The sequence below is a fragment of the Chiroxiphia lanceolata genome, chromosome 3, assembly GCF_009829145.1.
Source record: "Chiroxiphia lanceolata isolate bChiLan1 chromosome 3, bChiLan1.pri, whole genome shotgun sequence".
Lineage (NCBI taxonomy): Eukaryota > Metazoa > Chordata > Aves > Passeriformes > Pipridae > Chiroxiphia > Chiroxiphia lanceolata.
The window spans coordinates 106,911,686-106,931,719 of record NC_045639.1 but is presented as its reverse complement, the minus strand read 5'-3'; the positions used below and the strand labels follow the sequence as shown (position 1 = coordinate 106,931,719).

At 43.2% G+C, this 20,034-nt stretch overlaps 1 protein-coding gene across 5 annotated transcripts; it reads right to left on the bottom strand.

Annotated features, from left to right (window-relative positions):
• Positions 1 to 2,686: 2,686 nt before the first annotated feature.
• Positions 2,687 to 19,800, bottom strand: LOC116785192. Of its 5 annotated transcripts, none has more exons than XM_032684461.1 (24): positions 19,709 to 19,800; positions 19,282 to 19,374; positions 19,137 to 19,195; positions 18,910 to 19,002; positions 17,159 to 17,286; positions 15,661 to 15,807; positions 14,409 to 14,480; positions 12,883 to 13,050; positions 12,694 to 12,790; positions 11,612 to 11,829; positions 10,302 to 10,455; positions 9,307 to 9,515; positions 7,942 to 8,059; positions 6,903 to 7,108; positions 6,162 to 6,279; positions 5,914 to 6,080; positions 5,688 to 5,788; positions 5,475 to 5,596; positions 5,306 to 5,356; positions 5,031 to 5,214; positions 4,826 to 4,949; positions 3,648 to 3,741; positions 3,328 to 3,432; positions 2,687 to 2,807 (listed from the first exon to the last, which is right to left on the bottom strand). In XM_032684461.1, exons 2-23 carry the CDS (start codon positions 19,308 to 19,310, stop codon positions 3,347 to 3,349), a joined length of 2,745 nt encoding a protein of 914 aa, XP_032540352.1. In that variant the 5' UTR covers positions 19,311 to 19,374; positions 19,709 to 19,800; the 3' UTR covers positions 2,687 to 2,807; positions 3,328 to 3,346. The 5 variants fall into 5 exon arrangements, with proteins under 5 accessions (XP_032540352.1, XP_032540351.1, XP_032540353.1 ...); XM_032684460.1 differs by lacking the exon at positions 19,709 to 19,800 and adding an exon at positions 19,453 to 19,666; XM_032684462.1 differs by lacking the exon at positions 19,709 to 19,800 and having other exon boundaries at positions 9,388 to 9,515; positions 19,282 to 19,667.
• Positions 19,801 to 20,034: the final 234 nt, after the last annotated feature.

Sequence of the window (20,034 nt, the reverse complement as noted above, 5' to 3'; positions counted from 1 at the left end):
CATATAGGTTTAGTGTGAGATGTGGTGTAGGGAACAAGGAGAGCCTTTCCAAAGGGAAAGCTGTGGCATGATGAGGGCAAAGGGCTGGGTCACCAAGCAGCCAGAATATGTTCCTCTTCCACATGCCTTCCGACTGACCAACCAAGGTAAGTCAGCATTAAAAGCCTGAAACTCTTTGACTGTTACAACTGAGGACTATAGTGCACTGCCCTGTTCAGTAGGTGACCTGGTAAAAAGTGACTGGTGTGAAAGGTGTGCTATTCAAATTCTGTGGGGAATGAACGCCTATGAATCGAACAGCTCTGCAGGTTGTGCTCTCTGTTGTCTGCCACAAGGGGAAGGATTCAGAAAGGCATCCTTGCTAAGAGAAGGATAATATCCAATATTCTTTTATGTTAGCAGATTACTGTGGATCTGCTGCATCCTTTTAATAAAGGCAGGGGCTGGACCATAAAACAGATTCAACCTCAGCCAGTGGCTCTCATGGATAATGGAAACTCTAGCTGCTTTTCATAAAAAAAAAAAGAGATCTGGTCAAGGTGGAAGCCCCACCTATCAGCGTATTGTGATCATTTGAGTAGAACTCTAGTCTGTTTCTGAAGATTGTTTCCTAGATTTTACCTGTAGGATCTCTTTAGTCTGTGAGCCTGGAGAGACTGGATGCAGTCCAAAGCATTGCTTCCTACAGCTCATGATGATCAGACTTTCATCATTCACATCTTTGTGTTGTATGATGAACATGTGAAATGGACCTGAAGGATATCCTTGTCTCCCAGCAAGGAACATCTGGTCCAGCTCTGTCCCAGACATCACAACAGTAGCTTGCAACCTAGCTCCTGTTGCTGTGGAAAAAGCTGATCAGTGCTTTCCAGGCTGAGGACTCCCCATCTTGGCTACTCTTTTGTGCTTCTGTGCATTTTAAATAACTACTTTGCCAATTCCTTTTCTCCACATTGTCTGAATAATGAAGGCTTGTTCAACTATAGTGGTTCTCGAAAGCTAATCCAAGAAAGTCTTTAAGCCCGTAGGCCTGAAAACTGCAATCTAGGACAGGAGCTAGGTGCTGAAGTTCTGTCTGCAACATCTGAGAAGAGGGAATAATCCCAGAAAAACCTCGCTGCAGAGCAATATACTTGTACAACAGCATGGCTGAGCCATAGCTTGGGAAAGACATTGTTTACCTCAAAGGTAAACAGTGAATTCTTAACTCTAACACACTGTGCGATTTAGTGTGAAAAACATTATCTACCTTGACAGCAACCAAGGCAGGAGGAAGAGATCAAGAACGTGGAATTGCTCTGGCTTGTCTGTGCAAAGTTGGAAACCTGAAATGCCTGTTGAAATGGGAATACAGGTCTGTCTCCCCTTCTCCCTCTCTCTTTCAACATATCTGCAGGAGAAAGATCTCCTCATCTGTCAGATGGTGGAGGAATGGGTACAGAATGCTGCTGGGCCCCTTCCTGGCTTTCCAGAGCAAAAGGGGAAGATCTGGGATATTCCACGTGCTGCAGACAAGTTTACCCAAATCTACTCTGCAAGGCTATAGAGCAAGTGAACTTTAGTGGTGCCACACCAGACCTGTCACTTGTCTGCATGGAACTAGACAGTGTTCTGAGAGTGCAGAGAAAAGAAGGGCTAGCACTTATTTTCCCTTCGTTCCAGTTTAAAAATTTCTAAAGGACTGCATTTTAGATTAACAGAAAGTTATCCTAAACCGATGAGTTTGTTACTGTTATTAAAAATAGGGAATGTGCTCTCCTGGCAAATGCTGGGACAGTAACTTGCTGGGCTCTGCAGTGTTGGCTGTGGACAGCAGAGTGCACTGCTCGTACAGCAGAGGAAGGCAGCACCCAGGCGGCTGCTGAGGGGTCTTGGGGTCTTGGCAGTGGCCACAGGAGCTGGGCAAACCCACTGGAGACTGCACAGGTGTGTGCTATCAGCTGGCATCGGCATCACTGCACTTGCCTCCTCTTCACTGCTGTTAAACAGCTACACATGCTGCAGCCACACCTGCAGTTACAGTGTAGGCACATCCTGAGAGGTGGTCGTGGGTCAGGTTTGTACTTGATCTCTAAAAAGTAATGATGAAGAGGAAAGGCCTTCTGTGTGTACAGAAAACAAAATGCCAGGTAAGTTGTCCTTCTTGCTCATATTAAACCATCTATCTACTCCCACATTGTAGAGTTAGTCTTTTCCATACAGGGGCAGGTGGGAGGAAAATGAGGAACTAACAGGTTTCTAAGATTCTCAGGTCAATGTAATGATATAGACAAAAATCTGCCTTAATGAGAAAAAAAAGCATTGTGTTGCATTTGGAAGCAGCAGGTTGCTTGGTTCTTTGAAGCTAGCGTTGATACACCAGATGGTTGCTGTTGCACATTAGCAAGAAGATGTTCTGTGCTTACATTGCTCTGATGTATTTTTATTTGACTTTTCAGATTTGCACTTTACATTCAGATGTGAGGATTGGCAGTCACTTTATGAAATATTACAAGAAGCAGCTGTTATCAGGGCTGGAATAATTTTATTGATCTGCAAGTCCACATTTCAACACCTGGAAGAAACAAGAATATTATTTTGCTGCCTTGGGTTATTTTCTGATAAGTTGTCTTCTGTAGCCACTTTAGAGAGGCAGCAGGTTACAATATTTACTGATTCTGTTAGCAGACCCTAGCACTTTCCAGTGCTGTCCCACAATTGGGTCTTGTCACTCCAGGCAAGATAGTTCTGGTGGTCACTGGAAGAGGTAGCTCCTGCATCCAGTGGCACTGTTTGGAAAGCAACCAGCACAGCAGAGCCTTCAGGTGCTGTAGAAGGGACACAGAAGGAAGAGAGGAGTGGTGCTGAGCACACAGCTGACCAGCTCTGGATCTCCACGGACAGATGAAACTATAGTGTAAACCCTAACTGTTTAGAGGATTTGGGCCGTTCAAAAGAATTTGGAATATGGCAGTGACTTGTGCCTTGGTGTTTGATTCTAAAATTTTGGATCCATTTTCTTGCAGACTAGGGGCAGTCCTGTTGAAAACCTGTTGAAATAATATCTGGCTCCAAAAGTGCCTGCTGTGGCCCAACTCCAACATGCCCTGCTCTGCTGCTGGCATCTGCTCCAGAGCCACACCACCTGTGTTTGGCTTGGCAGGTAGCTCTCCTTCTTTCCTCTCTTACAGGCTCAAGCTTATACCTGGAGACTGCAAAATATGCCCATTCCCTAGTTCTTGTTCCAGATCTTTTATTTCTGAGGTCTTGAAGGACGGGCTATGCATCACTTGTGTCACAAAGCACGGTAACATCTCTAGGTGAGTACACAGAGTCTGGTGTTCTTACCAAATTCAGTGTCCATGTGTCATCTTAGATCTGGAGCAACAATCCATACTGGTCCAGCAAGTACATAGCCCTGGAGACTGGCTGAATGGTGACCTGGAAGGACCGAGAATAATACACAGTGTATTTGCGTAGTTTTTAAGGAATAAATACATGCTACATGTTGTGAGCTCATGTATTAATGTATGAACTAAAGGTAACATCAATGTTCACAGTTCATGTCTGAGGCATTTCAGATGCCAAAGTCAGAGCTCATAAGACTCTGAAAAACATCAGGTTGGGGTGCATTGCAATGGTTTTTTTTTCTCCTGCACACCTACCCGTCCTCTCCGAGTTTGAGCTGCACTGTCCTCTGCAGGTGCTGCCAGGTGGTGTGTTGGTAGGAGAGCACGCTGCCACCAAACAGTGCACATACACCTGAGAAGAAGAAAAAGTGCCACTTGGTCTGTATCAAATGCCACTTTGCAGAGCATTGTGTTGTCTTTTGATCTCCTTTTGCAGAAATTACTGCTAGTTAGACTTAGGCTTCTCTGAAAGCTTCCATGCAACACCTTCGAGCTGAACCTGCCTTGAATTTTAAATTTGGTGTCAAAGAAGCCCTCAGGCAGTTTGGTAACTGAGAGGCTGAGACAGGAGAAGTTAAAACCTCATGTGCTGCAGTGTATCAAAGCTAGACAGAAACTCAATCTGGTGCTATATGCAGCTGCACACATAGCCAGAATTGCATCATGTTCATTTCTAGCAAGTTGAGCTGCTTATGAAAGGCTGAGTCAAAAAATGATGCAGTTACTTAATCTGCCCAAGCAGGAGTACTGCTGTGGCTGGCATCAATACATGTAGTCAGGACGTGCAGTCCACTCAGCTGGGTGCAATAGGAGCAAAGTACCCTCAGGTGACTGTCCTGGGGTTTTCTTTGCTCTAATTAGTTCTGTTAGAGGAAAACAGAAACTCAAAAATTAAGACCAAATCCACATGCCTCTGCTTCCCTTCTCGTTGGGCTGGCATCCAAGGAGATGGATGACTGTCTGGGACAGAGGGGAGACAACAGAGATGAACTTCATGTGAATATTAGGGCCTATAAGTTGACTTTTCTGCTCTAGACATTTTGAGCTGAAATGCTATGAATCTAATCCTACACAAAGACAGAAACACCATATAAAAATCATATTTACATAACAAATTCTTTTGTTTACTTCAGCCAGTTCAATCTTAAGTCAACTGTGTTGCAGAGGAGATCTGAGAACTAAATTAAAGCAGCAGTCAGGCCAGTTGAGTTTAATGCTGACTAGGTCTTAAGTCTGTGAAATGTTTAAATCAACTATTTTTTAAAGCATAGAATCATAGAATATCTCAGGTTAAAAGGGACCCATGAGGATCATCAAGTCCAACTTCCTGCTCCTTTCGGGACTACCTAAAACTAAACCATATGATTGACTGCGTTGTCCAGATGATCTCAGGGTAGGGTCGAGGAGTGGGAGGTGAGCCTTTCACTTAGTCTTACCTGTTCCAGTTGCTTTGCCAGGGTTCTTACTGCCAGCCTTTTAAAGTGAGAAGGGTGTCTGACCCTGGGGCTAACAGGTACTGGGCAGAACTCTGCAGCATACTCACTGCCATTAATCTCACACCTATATGAGGGAAAAGACCAACAGATCTAGAAGAAATTAGGGCTTTGCTGATGGGTGCATTGGTCATTTAGTACTACTTGCCCATCCACAGTGATGTTCCATCTTGGGGTGCTGCTGAAGTCCAGAGATCTGGTTACCCAGCAGTTTTCCAGATATAACTCAACGTTGGAGCTCTCGTCTTTCAGCTCCACTTCAAGAAACACAGGCTCCACAGATTGCTTGAGTATGGCCATGCTGGGCTCATAGAATTCCATGAAAGATTCATCTTGAGAAAATGGCATGGGATTTTGTTGTTTAATTTTATTTAAACTAAAATACTTTTGGAAATTTTCTGATTTTCATGGGAGGACATTTACCTTTGGACACTCTTGAAACTACATTCAGAGCTTGTCTTACCCTTCTGTGTGCTGCAGAAAAGGAAATGTTAGTGAGGTTCTTTAGTAGAAAGTAGGACATGTCTTAATAAGGGAACTCACGGCTGAAAGAGTCGGAGAGGTTTAAAAATGGAGGAAGAGAATTGCCCACCTGCAGTATTTGGTCTTGGTCCCATTGTACCGGAGCCAAAGGGAGGTGATGTGACTGGATCACTAATGAAGGCCCCCAGCACTAGGGTCTCCTTTGCTTGATAGTAGCACAAGACTGTTAGTCTAGAGTAGGAGAAAGGGTAATTTTTGTGTTCACATGTACTTTCCAGAAGCTGTGCCAAAGTGAGCAGTGCCAGTGAGCAGCAGCTCCTACCTGTAATCTGGATCCCTTGTGATTGTCGGTATGCTCTGTCCTGGAAGAGTCTCTTTCTCATAAGAGATTTCATTTTCATAAATAATGTGATCACCTTCAAACTGTGCATATGGGAAGCTCATTAAAAATTGAATCTTCTCAGCATCTGGGGCAGGGGAACAAAAGAGAAAATGCAGGGAGAGACAGAGTCTTTCAGCAGGTGTATCTGCTCCGACCATGGTCTTACCCTTGCAGAAGTGCCACAGGTAGTGACATGGAACTTGAAGAAGGCATGTGCTTCATTATACTCTCTAGGCTTGCAAGAACTGTCCCTTAGTTTGGTTTTACTCATGTCAATGCCAGGAACTGTCTTCATTTGGGCAGATATCATTACAGTACCATCTGGGTGGCATACTGAGAAAGTCAAAGGGTTGGTTATGAACTCAAGGAAAGAATCATACATCTTTTTTTTGATTGATCAGTTGTATAACTTACTTATAAATTCTGAAGAATTAAAACTGCAGCTAATGGAGAACATCTGTAAGGTCTCCATAGTTCTCACTTTCCTTAGGGCAACATCAAACCTTGCTTTGATTTTCTGAAAGGACACTTCCTGTGAAGGAGGAGATAGAAGAGGTGTCTTGTTACAGTACATCATCCATGTGTACAAAGTTTTGCTCTCTAGTTTGTGCCACTTGAATACTAACAAGTCACAGGAGTTAAGTCGGTGTCAAGGCTCAAGCCTGATGCAACATGGGGGCAGAAGTTTTCTTGTATGAATTTATCACTCACTGTCACAGAGATAATTTTGGCTGATTATTGTAAAATAGTTCAGATGTTTATTACAGCATCAGTTTTTCCCTACCATGTCTTAACATTTCTAGAAAATGTTCCTTTAAAAGAGCTTATTTTATAAAATTTCTGTTGAAATATTGTTTCTGGCTCAGTGCAGATGGGACATTTTGCCTCATCTTAGTAAAAATATGGAGGAGTTTGTTTTTGAAGACTTGGTGCATATCTTTTAGAGACAAGTGAGCACTGCAGATTGCATCATACATGGCATTACCAGAAGGGTCCATGTCCAATGCCCCTTGTCTTACTTGCACTGGCTTAGAGTCCTTCCCTCTGGAGGTTTTCCAATGTGGGTGATGCCACAGCACTACAAACTGTGACTGTAGGATTCTGTGTAAGCAGGCAGTTCTACATGCTTTAAAGAAGGCATTGCTAAACATGTACCTCGTAGATAACTCCCACAGCAAACAGAGGTATTTGCAAGATCAGGTGTGTAGAATTGATAGCTGCCAGATACCCATTGGTGAGTGCAATGTGCCGGTTCAGTAGCGTGTTACCAAGATACAGTTCCCAATACTGATGCAAGCCAAAAGTAGGGAGGGTTAGATACAGGTTTTCTTCATCACAGGAGCCAACTGCTTCTGGTAGTTCTGTGGGAAGAAGGTGGGATGAAAAGTTAGCCATGAAGGAAGGTTTGAGCAATAATGTTTGACCCAGGAAGGGATTTCTATCAAGGGTAAAAAACCCAGCAGCTTGTTATGTGCATGCTGGCATTGTCTGCAGGGCCTTGGCTGTGTTGTGGGTGTAGCAGCTCATGTTTGGTGGGATAGGGAATCCTCATGCTTTAGCAGTGACCTTCCAGCTTGCTTCCGGGACTACTCCCTGTTTCAGTAAGGCAAGCTGAGCTATGTACATAAATACATTTTTTGATCATACTTCTTTGAGTTGAATCAAGAGTTATTTCAAAGATAAAATAAGTCAGTGAGGAGACTGTCACCTTTATGGCATCCAAAAATCTAATAAGACATCTTGACTGTTTCAGTAACCTGCTAAGTACAGCTCTTAGTGGATGATTTCTCCTTACAGAAATGCTCTCTTTAGAGATCACAGCAACTTATTTGAGTCAGTTAAGTTCTGCCCTGGATTTAGAGGTAAAACTGTATTTGAGGACAAACTGAAACTTGTAGCAATGTCTGAAGGCTTTGCCAGTAGATGTATGTTCAGCTTCTGAGGCATCTGGTTCACTGTTTGCAAGCCAACTTATTCTACACACTTGTTTCATTGCTCTCAGTGTCTCGAGGGCAGACTGTCTTGCCAGGATGCAGAAGAGCTGCCATCAGCGAAGCAGCAAGTTGGCTATTACCAACAATGAGCTTTTGAAGGGTGGGGTTTTCCCCAAAGCTTCCACCCTCACTCACTGAATTCAATGAAAGCCTAATCCATGCTGTTGATGCAAACCAGTTAATATCAGGGCAAAGCTTACCAATATCAGCAATCACACACTCCACCTCTGCTGAATGATAATAGAGTGTCATCTCTGGCCCCACGCTAAGAGTGTAGTTAACCAGGAGGGTGTATTTTGTTTCATTTCTGTTAACATACTGAAAGAGAGAGAAGTGTAAGACTGCAGCAGCAATGGCTTCCAGCACAGACAGGCATGTATATCCTGAGCAACACTAAATAATTATTCCAACATCCTCCTCTCCCCTGCAAATATCTCAGTCTCCAAAAATATCGCTTCAGCTGGACTAAAACTATTCAGAAATCTGGCCTGGATTCAACAGCTCTTTCAGCCAAACATAAATGTGGAGCATGTTGTGCCTGTTCAGAAAATGGAGGCACAAGTGAACACAGTGGTGGCTCCTCTGTAGCCCACTGGTGAAAGAGCTTGTAGAGGGAGGTCTGGTTCCAAATCCTTATTCTTCTTTACTCAGAGTGTGGGCTGAACCCAGGAGAGTAAGTAATTCGTTAAATAGAAGGTGTGAGGAGATTCTATGAGAGACCCCTCTCTATGTCCTCTTTTACTTCACTAAAAGTGCTCCCAAAGCAAAACCTGGTGTTCAACCTGAAAGAAATACTTCTGAATTTTTTGGCTTGCTTTGATCCTTAATGCAATTTAACTGCGGTTTGACTGCAGTCTTAAAACTATTTGCAAAAGTCCTGATCCTGTGCTTTCACAATGTAGTTCCTTGTAACAGAAAATAGCATCACAGCTCTGCATGATTTGGTTGGAATAGTGGTAGAGAACTTGCAGTTATGCATCCTCCCACTGAAATGAGAGGTTGAAATCCCTCTGTGAGTTCATACTTTTTGAAAAATATTTAGATTACAAACGGTCTGAAGCTTAACAAAATTAGATTTAGAATACCCTGAGCCTGCCTTTACGTGCTCGCACATGGCATGGCTTGTGCCAGCGGTCAAACAGTGCAGAGGAGTTACTGGATGTTGGTAACTGGTGTTTGCAGCATTACAATGAGTCATTTTTCCAAGACACTCCTGTTTCAAGGGACAGCATCTAATTAATACAGATTTGACAAGGCTCTTCCTGTTGGGTGTGCACTCGGACATCAGCCATGCTGACAGGCACTAAAGAAAGTGGTATTTCGTCCCATCTAATCACACTTGATACTATGTGTCTCCCAGAGACTTATGGAGGGCAAACTGGAGACATACAAGCCTCTAATTTTAACTCAGATGAGCTCAGTCATTGACACCTTTATGACTGAGGAACAGTTGTTGGTTAATAAAAGCTGGGCTGTGTCTGCAAAGGGACTGGCCCTCCTCCTTCACTCATCTGCTGAAGTGCTCAAGTCACTTCATATGTTCTTACCTCTTCATATGTTCTTACCTCTTTTAGAACGTATGGATCATCAAAAGAGACTTCCAGGATAAACCCTTTTGTTCTATTAGAAAAGAGAGTTTCATAAACCTTGAACTCGTGGTACTGTGCTTCCCTCGGGGTAAATGGCACATTTCCTATTGCGATTGCCACCAGGGAGACATCGGGAAGAAAGTGTCCAAATGCAACATTAAAAAGCCGTTCCTCTGGCACAGTATCTGCAGGGAGAGAACATCAAATTACTGCTAATGTGGATCAAGTAACGAAGACGGTTGGGGTGGCTTCTCATTCAAATTCCAGGAAACTTAGCCAACAGCCATCTCTTTAATGGCTCTGATTAATGATTGTTTGTATTCCAGTCAGATCTGAAATACCCTGAGTACATGAGAATTGCTTCAAGCTGCAGGAGATTAACAACAAATACATACAACTTTATAGAAAGTGGCTTCAGTGACTTTCTAGAGGTGCACTACGGCGTGCAATGACTTTCTTATGAAGAAATCTAGCCATGTAAAATACAGAAAAACTATCATAATGTATGCTAAGAGGCTCCTTTGTCTTTCTATATCCCTTATACAGGCAGCTTCAAAGATGTTTAGTGCCTTAATGCATTGGAAAATACAATTTAAAAACCATGACTGCAGTACTGGATGGCACAATTATTTGAGTATGCTCCCCAGGTAACAAATGCAGGCAGTTTGGAGGAGCAAATGCCATCAATGAACACTGTCTTTCTTCCCAACGTGATAACTGCACATCACAACATCTTTATTCTAGGGTCCCAGTGCTCACTGGAAAAATCTGGATGTTAATGCAAAAGAAATGTTTACATTTTTATCAGCAACTAATAAGTTAAAGCTCAGGCTTTGTGGTTGACTTTGGCTAGCAAATGAGAAGTGGGAGTTGAGAACATTGTGGGGTATGTAGGGGTGTGGCAGAGGTCAAGTGGAGCGATGTATAACACGGCAAAAAATTAGTAAAAGACAACAAGAGGAATGACTTACTGTTGATAACAGTTGGCATTTGTGGCATGAAAGGTGTAGTGATGGATTTGATGACTGTGTACTTTGTGGTTTGCCAACCTGCATCTGTCCACGTGTGCTCCAAAAACAAGTCAATACTGTAAATGACTCCATATACACCACCAGATATGGAACTCTAGGAAGTAAAATGTGTGATCAAGTCTTAGTTCTCAATAGATCAATAAAGGGATGACTGTATATGGTTAAAATTCTTACACTAGCAAGAGAACATTATATACTAGTACAGTTTGGGATGGATTTTGCTAGGGGAGCTTGTTTGTTTTTTAGCTTGGCCCATTTATCTGGTCCATGTGTGGCTCAGATACTGCTGAGATTCTCAATAAGGAAGTATCAGGTTTGCAGGGATGTCCTCATTAAGTTTAACATGTTAGCACATTTGTGGTTTTTTTTTTTACAATCCCTGGATTTCCAGTCATGTGTCCCGTTCTGTCTCAGTTCACTCTGAAAGTTTCTCAGTGCTTCCAGCAGTTCTTAGACCAAGCCTGTCTGGTGTTACCATACACACAGTGATATAAGTATCCACTGATACTCAAAAAAGGGAACTTCTGAAGGGGATAACTCAAAATCACACCAATGTCATCCACACAAAATGGAACTGATAAGGAGACTTGGAGGAATATTGCCAGCTCCTTTCTAGGTGTTCAAGGTCACGTTGGATGGAGTTTTGAGCAGCCTGACCTAGTGAAAGATGTTTCTGCCCATGGTAGGGCAGTCTGGACAAGATTATCTTTAAAGGTGCCTCCCAATCCAAACCATTCTATCCTGTTTGATTGAACAATTTTTTGACATCATCTCTGTATCTGTAAATTATAGATTGATGAGAAATAAACTATGTTCAAGGCAGGTGGTTGCACCCCAACTACACGTGGAGAAACTGTCCCATGCTAACTCATGCTATCTTCATGGAAATTGGCTGGGAAATTACTCCTTGAGCCAGGCCAGAAGTTTATGAGGACTAGTTTCACAATTTAGCAACATAGACAATTGAATTCCAGTGTCCAGGAATCCTTTCACTATTAGTTTATTAGTATACCTTAGAGATTATTAACAAAAGGCATTTGCTTCTATCATGTTTTGTAATCACAAAGTCCTAATTTCTGAGTAAGTGCTTTCAAAATACGGAGAAGGAGCATCTAGGTTTTCAAATATTTATTGTATCTACAAGTTTTAAGCAACAATCAATCAGTATTTGGAATGATTTAGAATGATCATGATTTAGAAACTTCTTCCATGGTACAGGCCCTCAAACATGTTTGTGTGTTCATACTAACCTTTAGCTTGCCACCTTCCGCTCCAATAGGGATAGTTATTCTGATGTGTGTCTCGTTGTGCTCCAGTAAGTAGTTCTTCTCCTCTGGATTAACTATGACTTGATCATCAACTCCCATTACAATGTTTTTAGACAGAAAGGTGGATTCTTGAACCACTAATGTGGGAATAACCCTGGGCGTCGTCCATGTCAGCGTAGTATCAGTGAAGTTGATGCCATCTGTGGAGTTAGATAGACAGTCCCAGAGAATGGGTCATTGGAGTTACCAGAGCCATCTCTGTGCAACAGCTGCCTTTCCCTTACTCCTTTTCACCAGGATATCTGTACAGCTTTCACTGATGCAACATCTTGTAGGATATTGGTCAACTGATGACTATTTTGTCACAGAGACCCTGGCACTCAAAGCAGACTTGAATCACCAGTTCAGGTGAATCATTAATTTTTTCAGAAGAGCCAGCAGTCATGCTGCCAGCTACCTGCTCTATTGCCCTTCTGGTCCCAGGGCTTGCTGGCAAAAGGAATAAAAGGCACAGAGCAACCAGTTCAGACCTCCTTGAAATATTGGCTTCAGGGTCATGACAACTTAAAACCTCCTGCTTCTCACCACTTGTTCACATTAATACTCTTCTCTGAGAGCCAGAAGGTACAGCCACCACTTCTCTTCAAAAAGGTAGAGTAGTTCTGCCTCTCCAGAGAAAAGGCTAGGTGAGTCCCAAGGATGCAGAGCTGCATGCCCTGCACGAAGTGGTACAAAAGAGGAGAGCCAAGGCTGTGGGATTAGTCTGGGGGAAGCTCCCTGGCCCTTCTATAGCACTTTTACTTGTCTCCAGTTCCCTGCATCTAACGTGAAGATTTGAGAAACTGGAGAGAAGGCACGACCCTGCACTGGGAACACAAGTAATGTACTGTCACAGCAGGGAACATGTTTGTCCGGGACTAAAGCCACAGACTCTTAGCTCATGTTGCTCTGAGGGCAGCTTGTAATCCCCTTTTCTAAGAGTAGGTCAAAGTGAAATGGGAAGACTGTGTTTTCTACTAGCTCCTTAGCTGGTTGTTTTTAGTGAAGAAGGAAGAAATTCTTACCAACAGGACAGGAGACAGTCGTGTCAATCAGCAAAAGCAGCCACCGCTGCCTGTACATGGAAGTGGAAGTGACCAAGTTCATATTCACACCGCTGACCTGATGGGATGCAGGCAGAAAAAGAGAGCTGATGCTCTAGAGAGGCAGTGGAAAGGGCAGAGCTTTGTGTGTGATTGAGACCAACAACTCACCACACTGATGTCAGACTCGTTGCTGTGGTAGGGCGCGCGCAGGTACACTCGGGACAGCGTGTTATTGAAGCTGTATCCCAGTTTCACGGCATCGCTTACTGTTACTCTCTTTCTCCCTGATGGAGAAACAAACATCAGTTGCCATTGCTGGTATGCAACATTTTGAGTCTGCAAGAGAGAGATGAGTTGCATCAAATCTAAGTCTACCAAAGTCTCTTAAAAAAATATAATATTGTAGCACCCATTTTCCTGTTAGAAACTTGAGTAACTGGAATGATACTGGACATTACTAGTTCATCCCAGGCAAGAAATTCCTTTGATATATATATATAAAGAAAAGGAATTCTAGAGCTCTTTAAGGCACCTTTAAAGATAGTCTTATCTGGAAGAAACTTAGACTGGTGGCCTTGAAAAATCCACTGTGGACAAAAGTATCTGTGCTGTTAAGAAAATTATTGTCTTCATGTCTGTTGATTGCTGGAGTACTCCAGAGGCCAAATGACAGACTACCCTTTATAGTATGTAGCCATACTGTGCCAAAGATAAGAAGAGAGTAATGCCTGTACTGTCCTAGAACAGAGTCCCCTGAAATAATAGCTGTGTGGGAATATAGGCAAAAGGAAAATGGGCATAAGGAGCAAGTAAGAGATCAGAAAAATAGGACAAGCATACATATTTTGCAGAATCACAGAATGGTTAATGTTGGAAGGAACCATTGGAGATCATCTAGTTCAACCTCCCTACTTGAGCAGAGTCCCCTAAAGCACGTTACTCAGGATTGTGTCCAGGAGGCTTTTGAATATCTCCAGAGAAGGAGACTCACAACCTCTCTGGGCAATCTGTTCCAGTGCATGGTCACCCACACAGTAAAGAAGTTCTTCCTCATACTCAGGTGGAATTTCCAGTGGATCAGTTTCTGCCCATTGCCTCTTGTTCTATTGATTGGCATCACTGAGAAGAGCCTGGCTCCATCCTCTTCAGATACTTACAGATATTGATAAGATCCTCTTAGTCTTCTCTAGGCTAAGCAGGCCCAGCTTCCTCAGCCTTTCCTCGTAAGAGAGATGCTCCAGTCATAATTTCCCCATAATTCTTTCCATCCTCAAATACTTTTCATCTCAGGGAGTCCTGAGCTATCTGTAGCTTCTTTGTATTTTGTACATCTTATTGGATTTCTCTTCAGTCAACTTTTCCAGATTCTCTTTGGGATCAAATAAGTTTTTAACAGCCACAACATCTTTTGGCTATGAGTTTGACAGATTCACTACCCACTAAACCACCTACCTTCATTTGTCTTGAACGCAGTTTCCACTAATGGAACAAGCATATGGCTCTGTTCTCCCACCTAAATGTCTTTTTGCAGTCTAGAGGTCTAAAAATACTTGAGAGGTTTTTCAATACTTGATAGCGACTTTGTCATCTCCCTGGGTTTTTTTGAGAGAGATGGAGCTGTGCCCCAAGAATGACTCATAAGACTAGAGAGAAGAGGGAGGCTAGGAACTGTTAGGAAAGGCTCCCCTTCATACCTCTGGCAGTGCTGACATCCATGCTACGGTGTAGTCATTTGAAACTGCAGGGACATCAGTCTTCACTGACACCTGGGGACACAGAGGACATTCTTTGGGAGTAAACAGATCTTCAACATTATTACAGGCATGGGGAACAGAGAGAGAGAGAGCATTCAGATTTCTTCTCCAAACTATGTCTGGATTTAGCAATTTGCATTCTTTGAAGGTAATTAAAGTGTTTCCATAGAGGTTTTTGATGGCAGTAGTTTCTGTGGCCTTACAATCAAAGTTAAAACCATGGCCTTTATGGTGGTGCATGTATAGCAGAAGAAATACTTTGTGTATGATGAGGTAACCCAAAAGTCCTGCTTCGTATCTGGTAAGCTGTAAACTAGATTCCAATCTGGAGACTTTCAGGGACATCTGGGTCTCTTCACCAGAGGTATAAAGAAACAGGGTATTGGCTTTAACAGGATTGGTTCCCCTTCCCATGCAGGCTGAACATCTGAAAATGCAGGATCCCTGGTACCTAAGGTAGATGCTGTGGTGTAAATCTTGCCAGCATGTGCTTCAGAGTGAGGTGAGAAAAGAGGACAGAGTCAGAGGACACTGGGTTGGAAGTCAGGGTTTGCCTCAGACATCTGTACCATGGTTTAAGTGTGTTGCAACAACCAGACGTGACTGCACAGCCTCATGCTCTAACAGGAGAAATTTGCTTTCTTTGTCCTGCCTATAGTAGTTGTGTACAAAAAGCAGTGAAATTTGGTTTGTTCACAGCCTTATTTCTACACTGGTGCATAGATGGTGGCAGCAGGCTGGACAGCCCAATCATACCACTCAGTGGGAGGCAGGTCCTATCTCATAGTGATGTTCTGTGAGTTATGTGATGCAGCAGAGATGCAGCTCTGCAGACTCTAGGTTTTATTATTTCAGACATAAGGATGACATTCTCACAGATGCTGCAGCACTTTATAACATAAAGGTACTCTCATGAGCTAAAGAGCTTGCCCTGCCAGGCTGTTGATTTGTTTGAAGAGGCTTGACTTACGTCATCTGTAGAGTTAGCTGAATTTCACTTCATCCAAAATACCTATGGCATGTAAATGTGTTACTAATAAGCATCTACAGTTACACACTCTGCTAAATATCAGCAGGTTGCTATTACGCCTGGTACATGGTGTACAATCAACCTCTGACAGGAATTTGTGGAGGTTGTTGTGCCTGGCAGGGAGCTTGGATGTAGCCTTGACTTCAGTGGGAAAATTTTTACCTCCATGTAGTTTTCTTCACACACAATTTCTCTTGAAGCCCAGGAAGGGTAGGAGCAGTACATAGGGTAGGTGTAGGTCAAAGCTGCCCTCATGCTTGAAAATGGGGAGACCTTGATGTTCACAGTCAGAGTAAACAGCTCATCTGCCTGGGAAGAAAAACTGGCAATTCAGTAGATGCTGTGTAAGGTCCCAGGATTGACTGCATGGGACCATCTAGTCCTGTTTCTGAGGGTGTTTTATAATGATGAGAACAGGTTTAGAGCTGTAGTGACAGTTCCTCCAACATACCACCCTGTTTGAAGGGGTTTGTTTGCAGGGGCTTTCTGAGCCAGAGGCATTGCTTCAGCACTCACAGCCTTTGTCTCAGATCACATCTCAGCACTATTCTTGACACACTATAACGTGCAGCTGGTCAAGAGAAGATCTCACCTACCTCACCATATCGTTCACGTTTCTCCCATTTGTGACCCATGTGCCTCCCCATGGAGAGAAAGTACTGGACCTTTTGTTTTGATGTAGGTTGTTCAGATTTGTCTTAAAAATGCTGTTTAGAGTCTATTTGACTCTCTCAGGTAAGAACTCCCTTTGGTTCTTCATCTCTCCAGGAGCCACACACAAAGCCATGGACCTTGCTTCTATCTGACATAGATGTGTATTTTTCTACAGAAAAAGGTAAAAACTTTCCAGAGAAATTTCCAGCCTGGAAATCCAGGTCATTGCACAGCACACTGCACACCCCCTGTCCTTGTTAGCATAACCTCTGCCCATAAAGTTTTACCATATTTTTTCTGTGGGGCTTCCAGGACCAACCAGACTAAACATGGACAAGCAATGAAGTTTCTACTCTGATATATTCTGTTTCTGGGTATGTTTCATCTCAATGAATATTTAGAAGTCCAGGCTACACTTTTACATGTATTTTTGGAAGGGGTGAATCACTTTCCCGAGATGCCTGCCTCTCTCCATTGACTATTGTGGAAGCCTAAACAACTAGTTTAGGCTAGACATTATCTTTTAGATGGCTAAAGTTACATGAGACAAATCTAGGTCTAATAGGCATGTGTGATCTACGTTCCTAGGCATGTGTTAATAGGCACATTACCACACAAATTAAGCCAGGAAACAATCTGCCAGAATCACACTGCAAATGTTGCTTTTTCAAGCAGATGCCTACTTCTTTCCAGAGAGGCTTTCAAGAAACTCTCTGGCAAATCAGCAGCTACAAAGATATGCTGGAGAACCGGCAGCTAGTCAGCAGCATTAGGCTAAGTGTCATTCCACAGACAGAGGAAATCCCATGTCAGTCACACTGAACAAACCTCGAAGCGGAGAGCCATTGCCTATTCATTTCTACACACTACCAACACTGGTTCCTTGAATTCACTAATCTCAAAATGTGCCATTAGAATACCATATAATTTCTCAGTCCTGTCTGTCTTGTCTTTTTGGAGAGAATGTGCAATCTGAGCTGTTTTTAAGCCCGTGTCTTGGTCTTACCTCGTTGGCCACATGACAGCCGAGCACTGATGCGCGGAAGACGGGGTTGCCCCACACATCTTCTGACAGCACGTAGCCACAGCGAGATGATAGTTTCTCATCCAACAGAATGGGGCCAGCATAAGGATCTACAGAAAAAGGGAATTATATGTGGGATGTAAAGCTCGGGGCAAGTCACGGGGCAGAGTGATGCTAAGGCCCTCTCATGCAGCTCTTCTCTAGGTGCTCTCCAGTGATGTGTGCTGTTAAAGAGCTGGTGAAACTGTACTGGCATTTGTAAGAATGTGTGACACAGTCTGGTGTGACTCAACCTCACCCATGTAATGTGCACTTTAGTGCCTCTTTCTTTGCATCCAGAAGCTTTTGCCACTGCCACATTGAAGTGCTATTACGGAGAGCTTCTCCGAGACATCACCTACATTTTTTCCTCCCTAACTCCCTAGAAAAAAAGTGATGGACTATTAAGCCCATCTATTTTTAAAAATCATCAAGCTGTGATAATCTGCTGTCAAAGGATGCAGTCATGGACCTGTTTTGGATGGGCATTTTTACATATTGATCATATTTGCTGCTCATCTGTGTGTGCTGTGAAACCTATGGGGGAGCCAAGTAACAGACACAATGAGGGCTGGCTGCACTCAGCTCTTGATGTTGGTAGAGTTAATAACATCATATTTTGTTAATTATCTGCCCTCTGATTAAGGAACTATTTTAGTCTTGGGATAGACACAAGAATCTGTACAAACAGATAGGGTTTAACTAGCTGCCACTGCAATTTCTAGATTTGTCTGTCATCTTTATATGTAGAACAGTACTATAACTGCTGTTTGAGTAAATGTATGCTTGCAGCCTGGATAGACTAAGGAGATAAGTGGAAATAACTTTGGAATAAGAAGGAATAGCTTTTATGAGACCAACTGATAGAGTGGAAGAAACAAACAACATTTTATGCCTGAAGGCTGGTCTGTTGTTTCCAGCAGTATCAGTTGCTCTCATAAATGCTATCACTTCTCCCCACACCCTTTCCATACTTGATTTTTTCAGTTCTGCCTCCAAATCAAGTGAAACAGAAACAAAACCCAGAAAAAAGTGTACTGATCTCAACAGAAATTAATCTGGTTTGGGGTGAAATCACATACTTTCTACAATCTGATATGAACATTTTCTGGTTTTCGTTTTGGTTCGGTAGATTTTTGTTTTCCCCAATAAAACGGAAACCTTTTGTTCAAACTGAATTAGGGTATTTAACTGCAATTGTGATGTTAAATGAAAAGGAAATAAAAAAAAAAGTCCTTTAATTGCTGCAGCATTCGGCACTCATTGAGAGTGTGTTTTCTGGGTATTACCCATCCTACAGTGCTGTTTTCATTTGTGCTGTCCAGGACATATCCAATCTGCAATGTCCACTTTGTTTTTCTTGCTAGACACATGTAAGAGCTCAGCAGAGGAAAGTATGAAAGCCAAATGCCAGTCCTTCCTCTTCAGACCATCCTTTCTCCTTTCCCCAGCAGGTTAGTTGTAAGGGGCAAAGGGGGCTGTGGCTATAGATACAAGCTTTAGTGCTCTGTAGGGATACTGGCCAAATTGAGATGTGAGAGGCCAGGTCTGGGTCACAAGGATGTGCTGCAGGTTCTTTGGGGTCAGTTACCAATTATCAATAGATGGCAGCAGCATCCAGATCACAGACTTCTGTGATCACTTGGGTGATTCCCCAGCCATCATGGTATTTGGGGCAGACACTTGTGACTCACCATAGATTTCCAGCTGGAAGAACTTTCCCTGGAGAAAGAGTTTATTCAGTTTCATCCAAAAAATTCTGGAGCGGCAACTGCTCTCTACAAAACCTGGTGGGAGCACATATAGAGTAGATGAGTCATTGGGACTGAAGGGCAGAGAAGAGGTACATCCTGTTATGAGCAAAATAACCAAGTTCTCATCCTTGCCTCTTCCCACTATCCTCTTATCATATTTCACCAACCTGGGGGAACCATCTGCCTCCCTTGTCCCAGCCAGAACAGCAAGAAAAGCAGCCAGATCCTGCAGTATAAGCACATGAATTAATAATGGGGTGAACAGAGAAAAAAAAAGGAAAATTAAGGAGGTGGCAACCAAAGTCTTGTTACCTGCATAGTGAGTGACCCACAGCCTCCATCTGCCCTTGGAGACCTCTGCATGGGCATCAAAGTCCTTCTCCACGTGAAAGAAAGTGGACACAGCTGTGAAGACAGAACTTGGTCAGACTTGGGAGGAGAGGTACAGCTTACCTTTTACAGACTGTGCTGTGTTCTCCAAACCTTGTGTGTAGACCAGGAGGGGCCAGTGGCTTCTGTCGTGGAGGGACACCTGGGCTGAATCCTGCAGTGCCCTTCAATGTTATCTGAGCTCACTCCTGGCAGTGGGAAGCAGCCTCCCTCTCGCTGGGAGGGCACAGCACCCTTCTGCCAGGTATTTGCAAGGTCAGAGGCTGCTTCTGAGCCTAACTGTTAATGAGAGCAGCAGAGGGTACTCAATGCTTTCCATCAACCCCTGGGAAGTATTCTCATTCCTTACAAGCCAGTTGGGTAGCTTTGGCTTCAGGTCTTAAGAGCACATGAAACATTTCCCTGGAGGTGTTTTAATTGGGTCTACACAGGAAATACATTTTTGTTTCTGTGAAATGTCCCAATGACCCAGCCATGTCAGAGATAACAGCAGTTCTTTGGCAGCTGCATGTTTGGCTTTTGTGGGTCCAGTTAGGTCGCCCTTTGATTTGTTTGATTATCGGAGAGTGTTTTGGTGAAAACATCTTGTTTTTAGAAGTGCTCTGATATCATTGTCAGACCATGTGCAGGTCTGTCTGTAAACGGACAAATATATTGCCTGAGAAGAGAATGTCT